The sequence below is a fragment of the Urocitellus parryii genome, chromosome 9 (genome assembly GCF_045843805.1).
Source record: "Urocitellus parryii isolate mUroPar1 chromosome 9, mUroPar1.hap1, whole genome shotgun sequence".
NCBI classification, from domain to species: domain Eukaryota; kingdom Metazoa; phylum Chordata; class Mammalia; order Rodentia; family Sciuridae; genus Urocitellus; species Urocitellus parryii.
Window position 1 is genome coordinate 120,102,120 of NC_135539.1, and position 16,925 is coordinate 120,119,044.

General features: G+C 33.6%; 1 protein-coding gene across 1 annotated transcript in view; it reads left to right on the top strand.

Annotated features, from left to right (window-relative positions):
- Aspm (assembly factor for spindle microtubules) overlaps positions 1-16,925 on the top strand; it is a 48,385-nt gene that overhangs the window by 4,526 nt on the left and 26,934 nt on the right. Inside the window, exons 4-9 of the mRNA XM_077802947.1 lie at positions 5,614-5,718; positions 6,155-6,301; positions 12,944-13,189; positions 14,166-14,233; positions 15,587-15,728; positions 16,291-16,421. Of these exons, the coding sequence (XP_077659073.1) occupies positions 5,614-5,718; positions 6,155-6,301; positions 12,944-13,189; positions 14,166-14,233; positions 15,587-15,728; positions 16,291-16,421 (839 nt within the window). The remainder of the gene's footprint in view (positions 1-5,613; positions 5,719-6,154; positions 6,302-12,943; positions 13,190-14,165; positions 14,234-15,586; positions 15,729-16,290; positions 16,422-16,925) is intronic.

Below are 16,925 nucleotides of genomic sequence, written 5' to 3' on the forward strand. Positions count from 1 at the left end.
ATGTATTTTACCAGATAATTTGAAAGAATTCTAGGCCTCCTAAGAAATATACACATCTCTCATTTGAACATCCCTCAATTTGAACTGTTTTCTTTCTCCTATTCTGTAAATCCTTCTATATCCTTTGGACTCACTGTTCTTCATTAGCACTTCTTTGCAAACATTCTCCTACTTTGTTTACCCTGTTGCAGCCTGACCTTCTCTTGACAACAGTGCTTTCATTATAACCCTCTCAAGTTCTGTCTGCATTTTCTCCTACTTTTATGATTTTGGAGCTCCTGCTGGAATCTTCTAATATCTACTTTTTATTTTTTATCTATTTCCAAACTAATATCCCCTCTCTCCCTTAAAAACAAGCAAAAAGAAAATAACAAAATAGCTTAAAGCTCATTTTTCAGACTTTCTCACCTCTGTCCTCTCTTGATTCAGAGAATGATTCACTCTCAAAATTTTGAATCTTGCTTATTATACTTTTTCTAAAACTACTACTATTATGATTTCAAAATCATTTTCGAATGTCTTTCTAATACTCTGGGGATTTAGTTCCAACCTCCTTAGGTCATGCTCTCCTAAAAGCATCTTAATCTCCAGTTACTATCTCTATAAGTTCCACATTTCTTCTAGAACCCAACTTCAACATTGTTTATACCCCACTGTACACATACAGTTCTTTAATCCACCACTGTTTCCATGGCCCTCATCTCTGACCTATCTATCTTTCCTAATTCAGCTTGAATTCCATGGTTCAACATAAGCACTTCCTCTGCCTTCCTTCCCTTCATTGTCCATGCTGCAAATTCCAACTGTATTTCAGTCTAACTTTGCCTACTCTATGCCTGAACCTTGCTTGGTTGTTCTTTATTACTACAAACCCCAAGTAATCCCTGAACTCTTTTTATGGCTGTATTTTCCTGGCTTATTAACTTTGCTATAGGGTACCTCACCTTTTTCTCCTGAAACTTCTCTTTCCTCCTGTCTCATGATTGATAATAGTAGCTGACATTTACTGAGTTCTTTTATGTGTCAGACCTAGTTGTGAGTGCCTTACTATTACCTCTTTTAATATTTATGACATTCATGTGCAGTAAATGTTGTTTTTACCCATAGCACAATTTTACAAATAGGTACATTGAGACTTGAGTAATTTGCCCGTTTTATAGTCAGTCAGTGATAAAGCTGGGGTTCTACCCCAGGTAATGTCAGTTCTGTGATCCTCATCCAAGCTGATGACCCGTTTCCTATTTCACTGAGGGAGTAGAAATATAGATGCTTCTCTATTTATTAAGGATTACATCCAATAAACCCATTATAATTGACCTTAACAAGAAAAGTTTCAATAAAATAGCAAAAACTGATTGAAGTGGATTCAACAATTTTAGGTGATGAATTGGAAATAACTAATAAAGCTCCTTTCAAAATGATGTTTTACTTCAGAAAATAACTTTTAATTAAGTATAATCTATATGCAAAAATTATACAAATCAGTATATAACTCAGTGAATGATCACAAAGGGAACATTGACTCTATTAAGGAGTTTTGCTTAAAAGAAAATGTAAGCAACATAAGCATAGAGCATAGGCTGAAGGGATAATTGGTCAATGAGTTCCACACTGTAAATCCAGTGATTATTTCTCAATCTTTTTTTTTTTTTTTTTTTTTTTTTTTGTATTGGGGATTGAACCCTGGTACATTTAACCACTGAGCCTCAGCCCTTTCCTGTATTTTATTTGGAGGGTCTGGCCAAGTTGCTTAGGGTCTCCCTTAGTTGATGAGGCTGGCTTTGAACTCATGGTCCTCCTTCCTTAGCCTCCCAAAGTGCCGGGATTATAGGCGTGCACCACCATGCCTGGCTATTCTCAATCTTCATCTTGAACTATTTGTAAACAGTTTGGAGCCTTGAACCTCTATCTTCTTGGAACATTTTATCTTGCCATTCTCATTCTCCTGGTTTTCTTCCTTCTTCATTGACTGCTCCCTTTCAGTTTTCTTTGTGGGAAGTTTCTTATTTCCCTTACACTTTGGATTACAGAGGGCTAGTCATTAAACATTTTTATATTTTTACTCATTCTCTTAATGATCTCATCTATTATTTCTCAATAGTGAGGCCCAAAGCTGTGGAATTGTCCTTATTTGTGTTTCTCTCTCATCCTTTCTTTATAAACTCAAATGCAGATCTGATTCTAAACTCAGTCCACCAACAAATTTTCTCTTTCTTTCAAATATAATCATAATCTGATCACTTCTCACTCACCATTGAATGGCACCATTTGGGCCAGTCTTTGTCATTACAGGATGTGCAAACAGATCTCCTTGCTTTCACCCTTGACTTTTCCATAGTCTGCGTACCCACATGCTACTTTTAAAATATTAGAGGCTTGAACTGTTCAGTTCCATAACATCTAATGACTTCCTGTTGCAATGAAAGCCAAAATTCCTACAATGGTTTACAGGTCCCTATAACATCAATATTATGACCTTTTGACTTTCCAGCCTCTTACTTTTCTCTTTCCCTTGCTCACTGTTTTTTACCACTTTGGCTTCCTTGTAGTCCTTGAAACTTCAAATATGCTCTGTCCTCAGGGTATTTGCAGTTTGTTGTTTTCTCTAACTAGAATGACCTTTTTATTTAGTTCACTTATCATCGTATCATGTTCAAAACAGTGACTTGACCCAGGTTCTCAAACGCTACCAAATATTTAGAGTCACAGTTTAAACTTAGGTTTACCTAGCTACAACATAAATTTTTTTTTTTCACCATTCTTGTTAAACTATTGGGGTTTAAATGGAAGAAAAGCTAAATAAAAGTTTTTATTTAGGGTAACGACCAAGGATTATAGTGATGGCACAATGGGATTCACTGGCTTCAAAGTTCTGTGCCAATGTATAATTATTAAAACAACTCTTCTAATTTTCCACTATGTGGTGTTTTTCTTCCTTGCTCAGGAAACTCCAATGGTGCTTTACTGTTATCAGATGATTTACAAAATTATTATTCTGTCATTTTAGGTCATCAGTTATAGGATCTCTGTTTATCTAGCCAGATATCTTTATTCACCATTCTGTCTGTGTATCCTCTTACTAACATTCATATCTGTTTTTCTCTCATTAATTCAATCCTTTATTTCAAGTACTATAACCAACTTTTGTTAATACTGATCTCTAATGAATTTCCCTCTAATTATATTCCCTTAGAAACTAATTACAGCTTATGTGACATCTTGAACCTGTTAATTCTATTTCTTGCTTTACTGTTTTTTGTAGATATGTTCTGATCCTATAACAAATTATTTGATTCTAAGAAACATATCCATTTTGGTCTTCTGCAAGGTATACAACAAATGATGAACAGAATGAATTCGTGAATGAATGAATGAACAAAGATCACTGAATTTTTGACACTCAAACCCGTACCTGTTTTTGAGGTCGCCACGTGGTTGAACCTCTTTGTTAAGTTTAGAGAGAACTGTACATATTTGGTATCTGATATATGAGCCCATAGAAGAGCCAGTAATTCACTAAGAGCTGCTCTAGCTTCTTTCTCTTCTGACAAACAATTCTCCAGATATATTTCTTTAACACTAATGAGGCCCCTTAATAAAGCACATATTAAGTGTTCATACATTGTTTAGGCTCTGTTTTCCCAGGGAAAAAATATAATTTGTATCCTCAAGCTACTCCCAGTTTTAATGATTAAGCTCTGCCCAGGGAATTATTGAAGCATAGAAGCAGAGATGTTGTATGAATGGCAAAGAATGTGATAAGGTACTAATGCAGGCTTCCTAATGAATAAAATGATTTCTTTCAATGCAGAGGGACTAGCTTGTTGAAGGTTGCAAAGTGAGTCTCCCTATTATGTTTTAAATGTTCAAATAAAAAGAAAATTATAACTTAATAAATGTTATAACTTGATCATGTTCCTTATCTTCATAATAGGTATAGATTTGAGATTCCTCTAAAACCGAGTAAGCAGCCTTTTTTTTTTTTTTTTTTTAGGGATTTTTTAAAAATAACTTTTTAAATACCTTTATCTTATTTATTTATTTTTATGTGGTGCTGAGGATCGAACCCAGGGCTTCACATATGCTAGGCAAATGCTCTTTCACTTGCCTACTACAACCCCAGCCCCTTTTTCTTTCATAGTTCAGATAATATTTTTGGCTATGCAGGCCATATTTCTATCACAACTATTTAGCTCTGCCATTAACAATGTGCCTGTGTTCTAATAATTTTTTATTTATAGGCACTGAAATTTGAATTTCATGTAGTTTTTGTGTCATCAAATATTATTCACTTCATTTCCCCCCATTCATTTACAAATGTAAAAACTATTCTTTGCTTATAGAACATACAAAAGAAGATTGTGCTGGATTTTACACATGGGCTATAGTTTGCTCTAATTAGGAAAGATGCTTACATTTAGTAGCAGAATATGCTGGTATGAAACCTGCTTTTGAGAGAGTGAACGGCTACTCCTATAGGTATTTGCTACTATGAATTTTATTGCCTTTTCCTTTATAATTACTTGCTATTTATTAATCATGTAAGCTATATACTTGGGAATCAGACTGTTCTCATTCTTCACCACTTTCCTAGTGAGTTGGTATTAAGACTTATTGTTTCGACTATTAAAACAAATCTGCTCTGTTTCCTACCTTTGTTAAAAATTGTTTTATCATATCTAACTTGGCTAATAACTACCTTGTAGTTTTTTATCTTTAGTCATAACCCCATTCATTTTCTTGCTTATATTATTTTCAAAAATAAAGATGAAGGTGTTATTTCTTGAAATAAAATCTGTCACTGAAATAGAGGGTACTTCAAACTTGTTAATAGTGCAGGCTCTAGAACTTGACTACCCAGGTTCAAACCCCTGCTGCTTCCTAACTTATGTGACCTCTAAGCCCTAGAATCCTAATTATGTAAATTTTGGATAATTATAGTACTGTTTTCATAGATTTATTGCGATAATTATATGAGTGAAAGATTGATACTTAATAGCTCTTGGCATAGTATATTCAATTATTAGCTGCCACTATTACTAATATTGTTGAACTCTTCCCTTCCTCTTCCAACTTCTTTTATGTAATTTCTTATATGTGTTTATTCTTTGTTGTATCCTTGTTATAGTTTTGTCAGCAAGCCATATCCCTTGTGCTTAATATTCATTTTAGGAGTTAGCACATGTATATTTTCATCCAGAAGGTCTTTTATGCCCCCTTTAAACTTTTTCTGTATTAGACTTAACTGCCTATAGACTTAACTGACAATTATCTTTCTATTCTGTATAGACTTAACTGACAATTATCTTTCTATTCTGTATTTTCCCTGTACCTAACACAGTCTGGAATATATGCACACAGTCAATTGTGGTTAAATCTGGACAGTAACTTCTGTAGACAAAAATTAAATGTGTTTTTTTGGTTTGTACATTCTAGATGTTGGTTTCATTGACCACTAAGTTCGTAATACTAGTATGTGAAGCATAGTAATTATTAAGTACTTGCTAAATGAATATGATTATGAAGAACCCATACTTTTAATTTTAAATGAGCTACCAACTTTGGGAATTTTATTTTTTAATGCTATTAATTTTGTTTTCTAATATATTTTAGATTCAATGGCATTCAAAACTCCTATTTCTAAAACAAACAAAAGGATAAAACCCATTGTTGCTGTGGCACAGTCTAATTTGACCTTCATAAAACCATTAAAAGCAGGTAAGTACTTATTATATTTAAACTGAAAATATAGTTTATTATATTTAATCTGAAAAAGTGACATGGAATGAAGCATCAATTTCATTTCAAATGGAAATGAGTTTTTTAAAAAAAATTTGAATAAAGGCCTTGAAGAATTTTTAAAGTGTGTATGCAAATTATAATTAAGGTATTCTATCAGATTTTACAGAAATTGCTTCATGGTAGGATAGGATTTTTAAATAATCAGAGAATTTTGTTTTATTCCCTATCATTTTGCTTGATCACATTTCATACCCAAAATGTTTTCAAGTCTTTGCAGCAAGTAGTGAAAAGCAAATATTGTTCAGTTTTTTTTAATTAAGGTTTCACTAGTTTAAAAAAAAGTTATTTTTCTATATATTGTACAGTAATTTACTAGAAATTTTTATATGTAATAATCTAGTTGTATTCTTAGATATTCCTAGACACCCAATGCCATTTGCTGCAAAAAACATGTTTTATGATGAGCGCTGGAAGGAAAAACAGGAACAAGGATTCACTTGGTGGCTAAATTTTATATTAACTCCGGATGACTTCACTGTAAAAACAAGTATTTCTGAAGGTAAACATTAAGTTAATGTTTAAATTTAATAATACTCTTGTTTTAGCAGACCAAAATTTGACAGGATTTGTCATTCTTTAATTATATATACTTTACTTATTACGTTATATTTCACTAATTTATTGACTTAAGTTTTTAAGATTGTGTAGGTAATTTTTCTTACATAGGTTGACATGAATAGATTTTCTGTACTAAAAGTACTGAAACTTGCTTTTTCTTTTTACCTTCCATTCTATCACTTTATCAGCCAATGTAAGCAGTCCTTTGTGGCCTGAACATTTTGGATGTATTGACTCCACTGTTAATACCTTAGTTTAAGAAGTAGGTCAGAACACTGCATAGTACAGGGACTGTGAGAGACAATTCAGATGAAATTTTAAAACACTGCAGTGTTTATTCTGGAAGAGAAGACTTGGGTGTGGGATAAGGTAGAAGCATGACACTTCGAAACATTTGAAGGATTTTCTTCTGAAAGAAAGAGAAATTAACTTTTGTGTATTCTTCATAGAAATTATAGGAATCCATTTCAGATAACTAAAATGATTTTAGTTATCAAACCATTGTGTAATCTTGCAAAATGGTGATTTCCCCATTGTTGCAATGTTCAAACAGACCATATTTCACATTCACCAGAGAAATGTGTGGGATTTCTTCTATTAGATGCAGAGTCTCTGGTTTAATTCCTAGGTCCTTGATCCATTTTGAGTTAAGTTTTGTGCATGGTGAGAGATAGGGATTTAATTTCATTTGATGCATATAGATTTCCAGTTTTCCCAGCAACATTTGTTGAAGAAGCTATCTTTTCTCCAATGTATATTTTTGGCGCCTTTGTCTAATATAACTGTAATCATATGATTCTGTGTTCTCTATTCTGTACCATTGGTCTACCAGTCTGCTTTGGTGCCAATACCATGCTGCTTTTGTTACTATTGCTCTGTAGTATAGTTTAAGTTTAAGTTCTGGTATAATGATGCCACCTGCTTCACTCTTCTTTCTAAGGATTGCTTTTGCTATTATTTTTTCCAGATGAATTTCATGACTTCTTTTTCTATTTCTATGAGGAGTATCATTGGGATTATGATTAGAATTGCATTAAATCTGTATAGTACTTTTGGTAGTATGATCATTTTGACAATATTAATTCTGCCTATCCAAGAACAAGATAGATCTTTCCGTCTTCTAAGGTCTTCTTTAATTTCTTTCTTTAGCGTTCTGTAGTTTTCATTGTAAAGGTCTTGCACCTCCTTTGTTAAATTTTGATTCTCAAGAATTTTATTCTTTTTTTGAGGCTATTGTAAACAGGATAGTTTTTCTCATTTCCCTTTCAGAGGATTTGTCACCAATATACAGAAATGCATTTGATTTATGGGAATTGATTTTGTATCCTGGTACTTTGCTGAATTCATTTTACTAGTTTTCTGGTGGAGTTTTTTGGATCTTCTAGGTATTGAAGAATCATAGGCAAATAGTGCTAATTTGAGTTCTTCTTTTCCTATCTGTATCCCTTTAATTTCTTTCATCTAATTCCTCTGACCAGTGTTTCAAGAACTATGTTAAATAGAAGTGGTGAAAGAGGGCATCCCTGTCTTGTTCCAGTTTTTAGAGGAAATGCCTTTACTGTTTCTCCATTTCAAATGATGTTGGCCTGGGGCTTAGGCTTATCATAGATAGCTTTTATGATGTTGAGATATATTCCTGTTATCCATCTATGTTCATTAGAGATATTTGTCTGAAGTTTTATTTCTTTGATGTGTCTTTGCCTGGTTTTGGAATGAGGGTGACATTGGCCTCACAGAATGAATTTGGAAGCGCTCCCTCTTTTTCTATTTCACAGAATAATTTATAGAGTATTGGTATTAGTTCTTTAGAACTCAATTGTGTATTCATCTGGTCCTGGGCTTTTTTTGGTTGGTAGGCTTCTGATGGCGTCCTCTATTAATCTGTTTAAATTGTGTATATCATCCTGATATTCAACTTGGGCAACTCATATGCCTCTAGAAATTTGTCAATGCCTTTAATATTCTCTATTATATTGGAGTACAAGTTTTTAAAATAATATCTAATTATCTTCTGTATTTCTGTAGTGTCTGTTGTGATATTTCCTTTTTCATCACGTTCATCGGTAATTTGAATTTTCTCTCTCCTTCTCTTTGTCAGCATGGCTAAGGGTTTGTTAATTTTATTTATTTTTTCGAAGAACCAAGTTTTTGTTCTGTTAATATTTTCAATTGTTTCTTTTGTTTCAATTTCATTGATTTTGGCTGTGATTTTAAATATTTCCCTAAATATGTCTTCTACTGCTTTTGGTGTTGATTTGTTGTTCTTTTTCTATGGCTTTGAGATGTAATGTTAAGTCATTTATTTGTTGACTTTTTCTTCTTTTAAGGAATGAACTCCGTGCAATGAACTTTTCTTAGAACTGCTTTCATAGTGTTCCAGAGATTTTGATATGTTGTATCTGTGTTCTCATTTACCTCTTAAGAATTTTTTAATATCCTCCTTGATGTCTTTTGCAACCCATTGTTCATTTAGTAGCATATTATTTAGTCTCCAGTTATTGGAATAGTTTGTATTTCTTATTTTATCATTGATTTCTAATTTCATTCCAGTATGATCTGATAGAATTCAGGGTAGTATCTCTACTTTTTTGTATTTGTTAAGAGTTACTTTGTGGCATAATATATGGTCTGTTTTAGAGAAGGATCCATGTGTGTTTAGAGAAGAAAGTATATTCTCTCATTGAAGGATGAAATATTCTATATATGTCAATTAAGTCTAAGTTATGGAGTATATTATTGAGTCTTATATTTTCTTTGTTCAGCTTTTGTTTGGAAGACCTATCCAGTGGTGTAAGAGGTGTTAAAGTCACCAAAATTATTATGTTGTGGTCAGTTTGACTCTTGAACTTGAGAAGAGTTTGTTTGATGAACATAAATGCTCCATTATTTGGGGCATATATATCTAAAATTGTTATGTCTGGTTGGTATATGGTTCCCTTGTTCTTCTTTGTCCCTTTTGATTAACTTTAGCTAAAGTCTACTTTATTTGATATGAGGATGGAAACCCCTGCTTGCTTCTGCAGTCCATGTGAGTGGTATGATTTTTCCCAACCTTTCACCTTCAGTCTGTATATGTCTTTTCCTATGAAATGAGTCTCTTGGAAACAGAATATTGTATTGTTCAGTCTTTTTTTTTTTTTTTTTTTTTTTTTTTGATCCAATTAGCTAGCCTGTGTCTTTTGATTAGTGAATTTAGGCTATTAACATCAGGGTTATTATTGAGATATGATTTGTATTCCCAGCCACTTTTGTTTATTTTTGTTATTTAACTTGACTTGGTTTTCCTTTGATTAGCTTTTCCTTTAGTGTAATACCTACCTTTGCTGATTTTTATTGTTGTTTTTCATTTTCTCTTCATAAAATAGTTTGCCAAGGATGTTCTGTAGTAGAGATTTTCTAGCTGTAAATTCTTTTGTTTATCATGGAAGATTTTTATTTCATCATCAAATCTAAAGCTTAGTTTTGCTGGATACAAAATTCTTAGTTGGCATCCATTTTTTTTTTTTTTTTCAAAGCTTGATATATGTTGTTATAGGATCTTCTAGCTTTCAGGGTCTGGGTTGAAAAATCTGCACATAACCTAATTGGTTCTCCCTATATGCAATCTGATTCCTTTCTCTCGTGGCTTTTAATTTTCTCTCCTTATTCTGTATGTTAGGCATTGTTATTATAATGTACCTTGGTGTGAATCTGTTGTGATTTTGTACATTTGGTGTCCTGTAAACCTCTTGAATTTGGTTTTCCAATTCGTCCTTTATGTTTGAAATTTTTTCTGCATTATTTCATTGAATAGATTGTTCATTCCTTTGTTTTGGAACTGTGCCTTCCTCTATCCCAATAAGTCTTAAATTTGGTCTTTTTATGCTATCCCATATTTCTTGAATGTTCTGCTCATGGTTTATTACCATTTTCAACTGTGTGATCTACATTCTTTTCAAGATTATATATTTTTTTCTTCATTTTTCGAGGTCCTGTCTTCCAAGTGGTCTAATCTGTTGGTGATGCTTTCAATTGAACTTTTAATTTGTTTCTTTCATTTCAAGGATTTTTTTTTGAGAGAGAGAGAGAAAGAATGAATTTTTAATATTTATTTTTTAGTTTTCGGTGGACACAACATCTTTATTTTACTTTTATGTGGTGCTGAGGATCAAACCCAGCACCCCGTGTGTGCCAGGTGAGCACGCTGCCGCTTGAGCCACACCCTTAGCCTCTCATTTCAAGGATTTTTGTTTGGTTTTTCTTTAGAACTTCTATCTCCCTATTGAAGTAATCTTTTGCTTCCTGTATTTGCTTATGTAGCTCTTTGTCAAGATGATTTTTTTTTTTGCTGCCTGTATTTGCTCTCTTATATCATTCTTTAATTCACAAAACATTTTAACTATATACATCCTGAACTCCTTCTCTGTCATTTCATTTGCTGTGCTGGCCATGGGTTCTAATAATGTAGTATCTTCATTTGTTTGTGGAACCTTCTTCCCTTGTCTTTTCATGTTGCTTTTGTGTCTTCCTTTTTAGCTCTGTGGATCCAAGGCGTTACCATTTTTATCCCATAGGCTTATAGTGCCCCTGTAGGGTTCCAATACCTCTCCTGAGGGAAAGGACAATGTTAACAAATATAAACAAAATACCACCTAAAAACAAATATTTGTTATTAAGATATTTACAGTTTGGTCACAGTGTACAGAAATGGTAAATTCAAGTATTATTTACAATATAATCAGTAGATTTATAAAAGGGTTTACAGTTTCTGATGGTGGGCAAAGAACCCGGGGTGAGGTGTAGGAAGATATGTTGAGGAGGTATGATATGAGGATATAGAGTTAATCTTAGGATGTGTGAAAGAGAAATCTAAAGAAGAATGTTAGTAGCAGGAGAATAGAGAGGTAGTAATTTGGGGTAGACAAGTAAGAGGAAAGACATAGAATACATAAAACAAACACATGTATATTAAGAAAAATTTTAAAATGTTAAAATAATAAAAATTGGAGAGAAAGAAAAAAAAAAGAATATACAACACAACTGTAATATACTATTCAGTCATACCAGTCCTCAATATCCTAATTCATGCAAAGTACTTGCTTTTACATATGTTGGGGATGTGAGGGCAGGAGAATAAAGAGGGAGAAGAAAGAAAAAAAATCTCAAAGGAAGAAATAAGGATTGTTTTGGTTGGAGATGAGAATCTTTCCTGCTTCCCTTCTCATCCAGTAGGTGGGGTTTTCTGTTCTTAGTTGGTATCTCTGCCCTCATGATGGTGGGGGTTACCAGGGTGTGAGGGTTGGTCTTGTGTGCAGGGCACCTGGAAGTGGGGTTTGGCACTCCAGTTGGGAGACTGCACCTCAAGAATCTCCTTTGGCATCTATCTGCTCCTGTCATGTGGGTGCTGGGTCTTATCTCCTTATCTCACCTGTAGACCTCACAGTTCCTGCCCTCTAAATTAGTCTCTAAAGTGTATCTCCCTCACCCCCTCCCTTTCTACTTCCTAATCAGGAGCCTTTCTCCAGAGGTTCTTGTATGTTGCACTCTGGTGGCTGTCATAGAGGGCTGTTTTTTATTGAACTGTTCCAAGTTAGCAGCTGCTGGCTATTGGGAGGAATTAGAAAACTATGGGTACATGGCTATTTGGTGTTCCAAACTGGTAGTTGCCCCAACTGAAGATGTTGATGAAGATGACCCAAGATGGAGGCAGCTGCTTTCTGTGATGGGGTGTTGGGTGGGGTGGGGTGGGGTAGCCAGGAGATGTGTTGTGGTTCAGATGAGCTCTGTAGCATGCAGTGTTGCAGCTCTCAGCTTTTTTTCAGAGCTTCTGATGTCCCCAGGTGCAGGCCAGCTACCGCAAGTAGGGAACTAAGGCAGTAGCTGCCGAGTCCCAAGATGGAAGTGACCCAAGAGGAGTCCCAAGAGGGAGCCCCACATTGGTAGATGGGGGTCCACATGGGAGTGGTGGCTGGAGTTCCTGCTCATGGGTAGCAGCTGTACTTCGTGGGAGCGGCATCTGGAAATTATGCGCTGGTGCTGATGCCAGTGGTCCCACTAAGGCACCTTGTGACCTGCGTGAGCAAGTAGTCAGGAGTCGGAAGTGCTTTTCTAAAGCTGAGGCCTCTTTGCCTTGCTCGGGATCAGCTATGGGGGGTCCTCTATCACTCTCAGCAAAGCAGTATTCCCACAGGCTGAGATCCCGGTCATGGAGCGACGCAGAATGCTGTCTTCTTCTGGTCTACCATCTTGGATCTGAGCAAAAATCACATTCTTTAGGAGCTTAACTTTTTTTTATTAATTTATAAAAATGATGGAAAATAAGCCAGTTCAAAGGTTATTTAATATTCTGGATTAGAGAAGCTAATGTTTAAAATGTTGGTGGTAGCAGGTAGTGCTAACAGGTTGTGGAGATAGATTGGCCCAAGGTACTTAGTGAATGATGACAACTACATTTTAAGATTAGAGAATCAGAAGAAAACTTGGAAGGAGTGGGAAATTGATTCCATTTTTATCATCTTAAGTTGGATTTTATTACTGAATTTAAGAATTTATGATATTTTTTAACCAGAAACATTTATCCTTTTTTTTTTTTTTTTTAACCCAGTAAATGCTGCTACTCTTCTTTTGGGAACGGAGAATCAACATAAAATAAGTGTTCCTAGAGCGCCTACAAAAGATGAAATGTCTCTCAGAGCTTATACTGCACGGTGCAGGTTGAATAGATTACGCCGCACAGCATGCTGTTTATTTACATCTGAAAAAATGGTTAAAGCTATTAAAAAGCTTGAAATTGAAATTGAAAATAGGCGGTTAATTGTTCGAAAAGATAAACACCTCTGGAAAGATATTGGTAAGAAGGTCACTGATTAATTTTTTAAATTTAGCATTTAGTCCCTGCCCCCAGTTTTATTGAAGGAAGTATAATTGACAGATAAAAATTGTATATATTTAAGATGTACAGTGTGATGTTGATACGCATATATATTGTAAGATGATAACTACAATGTAGCTGATTAACATATCTAGCACCTTACATAGTTACGCTTGTGAGGAGGATGGGTTGGTTGAGGACATTTAAGATGTATTCTTAACAGATTTCAAGTTTGTAATTCAGCTTTGATAACTATAATCACAATACTATACAATAGATCTCTAGAACTTATTCATCTTGCATAAATGAAACTTTGTACCCTTTTGATAAGCATCTCCTCAGCCCTTGGCAACCACCGTTCTCTCTGCTTCTGTGAATTCAATGTTTTTAGATTACATGTGCAAGCAAGATAATACAGTGATTGTTTTTCCTTTCCTGGCTTATTGCACTTAACATAATGTCCTACAGGCTTATCCATGTTGTGAAAAAAGACAGTATTTCCTTCATCTTAGAGGCTGAATAGTATTTCATTATGTGTATAGACACAACACATTTTCTTTATTCTTTCTTTCATTGGTGGATACTTAGATTGTTTCCACATCTTGGCTACAGTGAATAATGCTACAATAAATATAAAAATAAAATTATCTCTTCCAGACACTGATTTCATTTCGTGTGTGTGTGTGTGTGTGTGTATGTGTGTATGTGTGTGTATAGTTAGATAGATATATTTTTTGTTTCAAAGCTAAATTTATTTGCTTTAGCTTTTCTGCCCCAAATCTCACATACATAAATATAATCATGTATAGTTAAGAATAGAAGTATTTTTCATTTTTCAATTTGCTTCATATAAGTGATTATTCTTTTTTTTTCCACTGATATCTTTTCCATGGAATTTTATCCTCTTTATTTAATTAGTGATCTGAACTTGTCTTTCTTTTGATCTATATTTCAGGAGAACGTCAGAAAGTCTTGAACTGGCTATTATCCTATAATCCTTTGTGGCTTCGAATTGGCCTAGAGGTGAGCATATGTTTTAGTTTTAAACAGTTTATTTTTCAATTATATACTTAGAATATTCTTTAATAAAATGTGGTTTTATTCATAGAAATTATAAAATTATTTGTTTAGCTTGACTCATCTTCAATATAAAATATAAGGTCAACTAGGAAATACTGATTAGATAAGTAGACCATGTCATTATTTATTATTGACATATTGTTACAGAGTAATTTATTTCTATAGTCTTTTTCTTCTTTCTTTCTGGTTTTTTTTTTTTGTACTGGAGATTGAACACTTTACCATTCAGCCACACCTGCAGCCTTTTTTATTTTTTATTTTGAGACAAGGTCTTGCTAACTTGTTTAGGGCCTTGCTTAATTGCTAAGGCTGGCCTCAAACTGCCTCAGCCTTCCAAGCCACTTGGGATTACAGTTGTGTCACCACCATGCCCAGCTACTTCTGTAGTCTTTTAAATATACATAATGTGATCTTGGCTGTAATGAACCTATAGTATAGTAAACTAATTTTTTGAACATTTATAAATGAAAAGACTAGGCTGTATAAAACATATTTTCTAATTTAAGTCTCTTTAAAACTCAATGAGATGTGTATTATTATTTTTACTTCTCTAACAAAGTGAAAGCTATGATATTAAGTGACTTGTAAAATGCCAGTAATTGGTCAAGCCTTGTACCTACAACTGTCTGAGCCAAATCACAACTTTCCAATTATTTGATGGACTACTACTTAAAAAACGTCATCCAGATTTGAGTTATTACATAGTACTTGTTAACTATTATAACATTTTGAATAATTAGGGTTCTGTTATACTTTCATGATATCTGTAGTGGCATGGTTATAATTAAATTTGAACAATGTTCCTATACTTTTTAAAATTTTTGGTACTGGAGATTGAATCCAGCAGTACTCTACTCCAATACTTTTTATTTTTTATTTAGACTGGGTCTTGCTAAGTTGCTGAGGCTGGCCTCAAATTTGTGTTCCTCCTGCCTTAGCCTCCAAGTAAATGAGATTACAGGTATATATCACTGCCCCCAGCAGTGATATATACCTGTAATATTCCTTTAAATTTTAAACATAAATGTAAATGCTCCTTGTCAGATGATTAAAAATTTATCTAAGTTCTAAGTTTTGTCTTTTTTTGTTGTGAAGTAAACATTTAAAAATGCATAAAATATATATGTACAGTTTTAAAGGGTTATTTACTGAATGACTGTGTCATTTCCTTACTGTTTAGGATATAGACTATTACCAGTTCTTTAGAAGATTGTTGTCTACTCTTCTCCAATAGCGTTTCATTCCTTTTTTGAGGTAGTATGATTCTGACTTTAGGTTTTAATTTTTTGTTTTTAGACAATTTATGGTGAACTCATATCTTTGGAAGACAATAGTGATGTCACAGGGTTGGCTATGTTTATTCTGAATCGCTTGCTTTGGAATCCTGATATAGCAGCTGAATATAGACACCCTACTGTTCCTCATTTATACAGAGATGGTAAACATTGCTGCTTCCTTTGCATTTTCTCCACACTATGCACAAATGGCTTCTAGTTATTCTTCCTGTTTCTATTTATGTTTTACTTTCTTAAAGAAACCAGTCTAAATAGGTCTGTTTCCACTGCCTTCCTTTCCCTTATTCCCATTATTCCTCTTCACTATGTATAATTATTACTACTATTTGTTGTCTCTATCCATCTTCTCCCTCCAGTAGGTTATAAATCCTATTCAGATTATATTTGTCATGCTTTGCTACTGTATATATAGTGCCTAGGACAAAGCTTGCAAATAGTAGGTGCTTCTTAAATGTCAGTTGAATGAATCCAGCTAAATCTCCTCATGTGCCCATTTTCCTTATCCATGAATTGAAAATATTAAATGGTACCTCTTATGTAGAGTTGTTGTATAGGTTTATTGAATTCATATATGTAAAACACTAAGAAAGGCACATAGTGTGATTTTTTTTTATTTGTTTGCTACTACTTTTTTCATGTTTTAAGTGAAACTTGCCTTTCATGGATGAATTTGTTATTATTATTTTTTTAAATATTTTTTCTAAGGTCATGAAGAAGCTTTGTCCAAGTTCACATTGAAAAAGTTATTGTTGTTGGTCTGTTTCCTTGATCATGCTAAGCTTTCCAGACTTATTGATCATGATCCTTGTCTCTTCTGTAAAGATGCTGAATTCAAGGTATAGTTTTCATTTTATGTTATATATTTCAAATTTCCCATTTAAGACTTTTCTTGATCTTATGGCATATTTTCTGTTGAGAAAGAACATTAACTTTGTTTTTTTTTTTTTTTTTAGCTGTTGATGAACCTTTTTTTTATTCATTTATTTATATGTGGTGCTGAGCATCAAACTCATTGCCTCACACACGTGGGGCAAGTACTCTACCACTGAGCCACATCCCCAGCCCAGAAAGAACATTAACTTTCTAGAGACTAATATGTTAGAATATAATATGAATGAATGTTTATTTAGTGAATCCCATCAGTAATTCTACCTTGTCTGATTTTTTTTGGGTTAACCTTTCACCAGTACATCATTATTACTCTTAATTTTGACATGAAAATGAACTAAACTATGTTTCTAAGAAATTAATTTTGAGGGAAATTTCTTACCTAATTTTGATGTAGTATATTATCAAATTAATGCTAGGTTTTGTAGTATGTTATTAATTATGAGCAAATT